This window comes from Ixodes scapularis, unplaced genomic scaffold (genome assembly GCF_016920785.2).
Source record: "Ixodes scapularis isolate PalLabHiFi unplaced genomic scaffold, ASM1692078v2 PGA_scaffold0__279_contigs__length_252992795, whole genome shotgun sequence".
Lineage (NCBI taxonomy): Eukaryota > Metazoa > Arthropoda > Arachnida > Ixodida > Ixodidae > Ixodes > Ixodes scapularis.
The window spans coordinates 227080625-227082711 of NW_024609835.1; the positions used below are offsets into that span (position 1 = coordinate 227080625).

The window sequence follows — 2087 nt, forward strand, 5'->3', positions numbered from 1 at the left end:
ATTTCCTGTGGCAGTCCTTTGACCTATGCCCTCTTAGGGTGCACCGGAAACACCGCATCTCTCCTGAGAGTTTCTTCTTCTTCTCCATTAGAGAGATGTTACTGGTGCAGTTTACCGTGCTGTGTCATGTAGGTTTGCAAAAAATGCACTCCTTCTTTTTATCTTGAGCTTTGGCATGGAGAACCGCAGAAGTCGGAAGATGAGCTCGTTGATGTATTTGCTCTCGATTTTTTCTTGGTGGACGATCATCTCTGACACCAGATCTTTCTCTACTCTCGATCTCGATTAGCAGATATTCGAGCAACTGCTGCAAATCTGCCTCCGCCCTTCTGCTGTTCAGTTGAACGTCCTCAGTTCGAGGTGTTGGTCTGGCGGACAGCTCAGCAGGTCTGGAAGTACCTGAGATTGACCCCAGTTCTTCTGCGTGTAATGTGGGTGGAGATGAATGAGCAGCCACGTCTCCCTCATACGGATGGACGGTCTTCCTCTCAGAATGGCCAGCACGTCGCTAGAAATCCACCACTATTTCAGATGGAAGAGCCTTGATGACAATGTCCATCAGCATGGTCGAGTAGCTGTCTGAGCTGACACCAAGTTCATGAAGACCGCGGATGTGGGTTTGCACCTGATCGTAAAGTCTCCTCAAACCCTTGGTGTCGTTTGAGTAGTTGACACTCGGAAGCGTTCGAAGCTTTGTAAGGTGGTCTTGCTGGATTCGCTTGTAGTCTCCAAACTGTCTAGCTAAGATTTCAATTGCGTCGTTGTAGCACGCATCCGTCACTTGGAGACCATCGATAGATGCCTTGGCGGGTCCACTAACCAGCGTCCTTAAGTATTGAAACTTCTCGCCGCTTGACAGCTCTCCGTTTTCGTGAATGGCACGCTTGAATTGTTGCCAAAATGGCTGCCACTCAGCAAGCTCGCCCTTAAAGGATTGCAGCTGCAACTTCGGTAGTTTAATACCGCTCCGTCTTCGTTCTTCGCTTCGCGAGGCTATTGCCGATGTTGATGGTCGCGCTGGTTCACCAGAACGTAGTTGCACTGCTCGACTTTGAAGCATGCTCAAGGTGTGGGTCGTTTCTTCCTCGTACTCAATTAACGACTGGTATTCGTTCTCGAGATCTCCATCAGCAATGAAGGGCTCGAGCTCGGTGTTCAGCTTCTTGAGTTCTTCATAATTTACCTCAAGCTTTATTGCTATGGCCTCGATTTGAATCACATCCGCAGCGTTGAGAATTGCGGTGGCCTTTCTGACAATTCGGGTATTTTGTCCTCTGCGAGCAGTCCTTTTCGTTCGCACCCTTTCCATGTTTGAATAAATCGAGAGGTTGGTAAGCTTCGGGTAATAGGGTTGCTTACTTGTTTCGATGTCGATACAAATTTCGTTCGAGGTTAGTCCATGGCGTTCACTCGTTTGCTGCTCAGCAATTGACTTCGTTTCGGTGAGGGTCGTTCCTGGCATGAAGTCCCGGGTTTCGGCACCATTCAGTTGTGGCAGTAATTGAACGTCAAAAACTTACAGTAAGGAACAAAATAAATGTACTATTTAGATGGCGAAGTTAATCTACGGGTGTCGGTCATCGCAGTCGTTCCGTACATCTCCTTCTTCGATCTGCCTTTTTCCAAACCGTTCCTTCGTCTTCCTCGTTCTCGTTAACCACATATTTACACGTGCACTGTGCGGCTTTTTCCCGTAAGGAGGATTCCAATTTACAATTCACAACAGAGCCATTTAGTAACTTTCTCAGCAGTTACTAGCAACTGAACATTCTCCCCTACTCTTCCTGCGAGACTTCATAAATGTTAATATCGATGGCGATTCACACTGGCTGAAAAACTTTCAATTTTATTCATGCCTCCCGTACACGTCCATGTATCGCTTGGTGTCACGTAATGGCCACCGGTGGTTGCAAAGTCGGGTTCCCGACACGCGATCCAGCCCGCGAGGATAGAGATCAGTGCTCTGAACGTACGTTATCCCGCCGCCTCTATGTAAAATGTGAGCTCGATGCGTTCAGAAACCGATTTATGCTAATCTTTCAAAGAGCAAATGACCTTTTTAACTCACACTTCATTTTCACATCCAG

At 47.6% G+C, this 2087-nt stretch overlaps 1 protein-coding gene across 1 annotated transcript; it reads right to left on the bottom strand.

The window, feature by feature from the left end:
* Nucleotides 1–508: 508 nt before the first annotated feature.
* LOC120844220 lies at nt 509–1309 on the bottom strand. The gene has a single exon (XM_040215871.1). It carries the CDS (start codon nt 1307–1309, stop codon nt 509–511), a length of 801 nt encoding a protein of 266 aa, XP_040071805.1.
* Nucleotides 1310–2087: the final 778 nt, after the last annotated feature.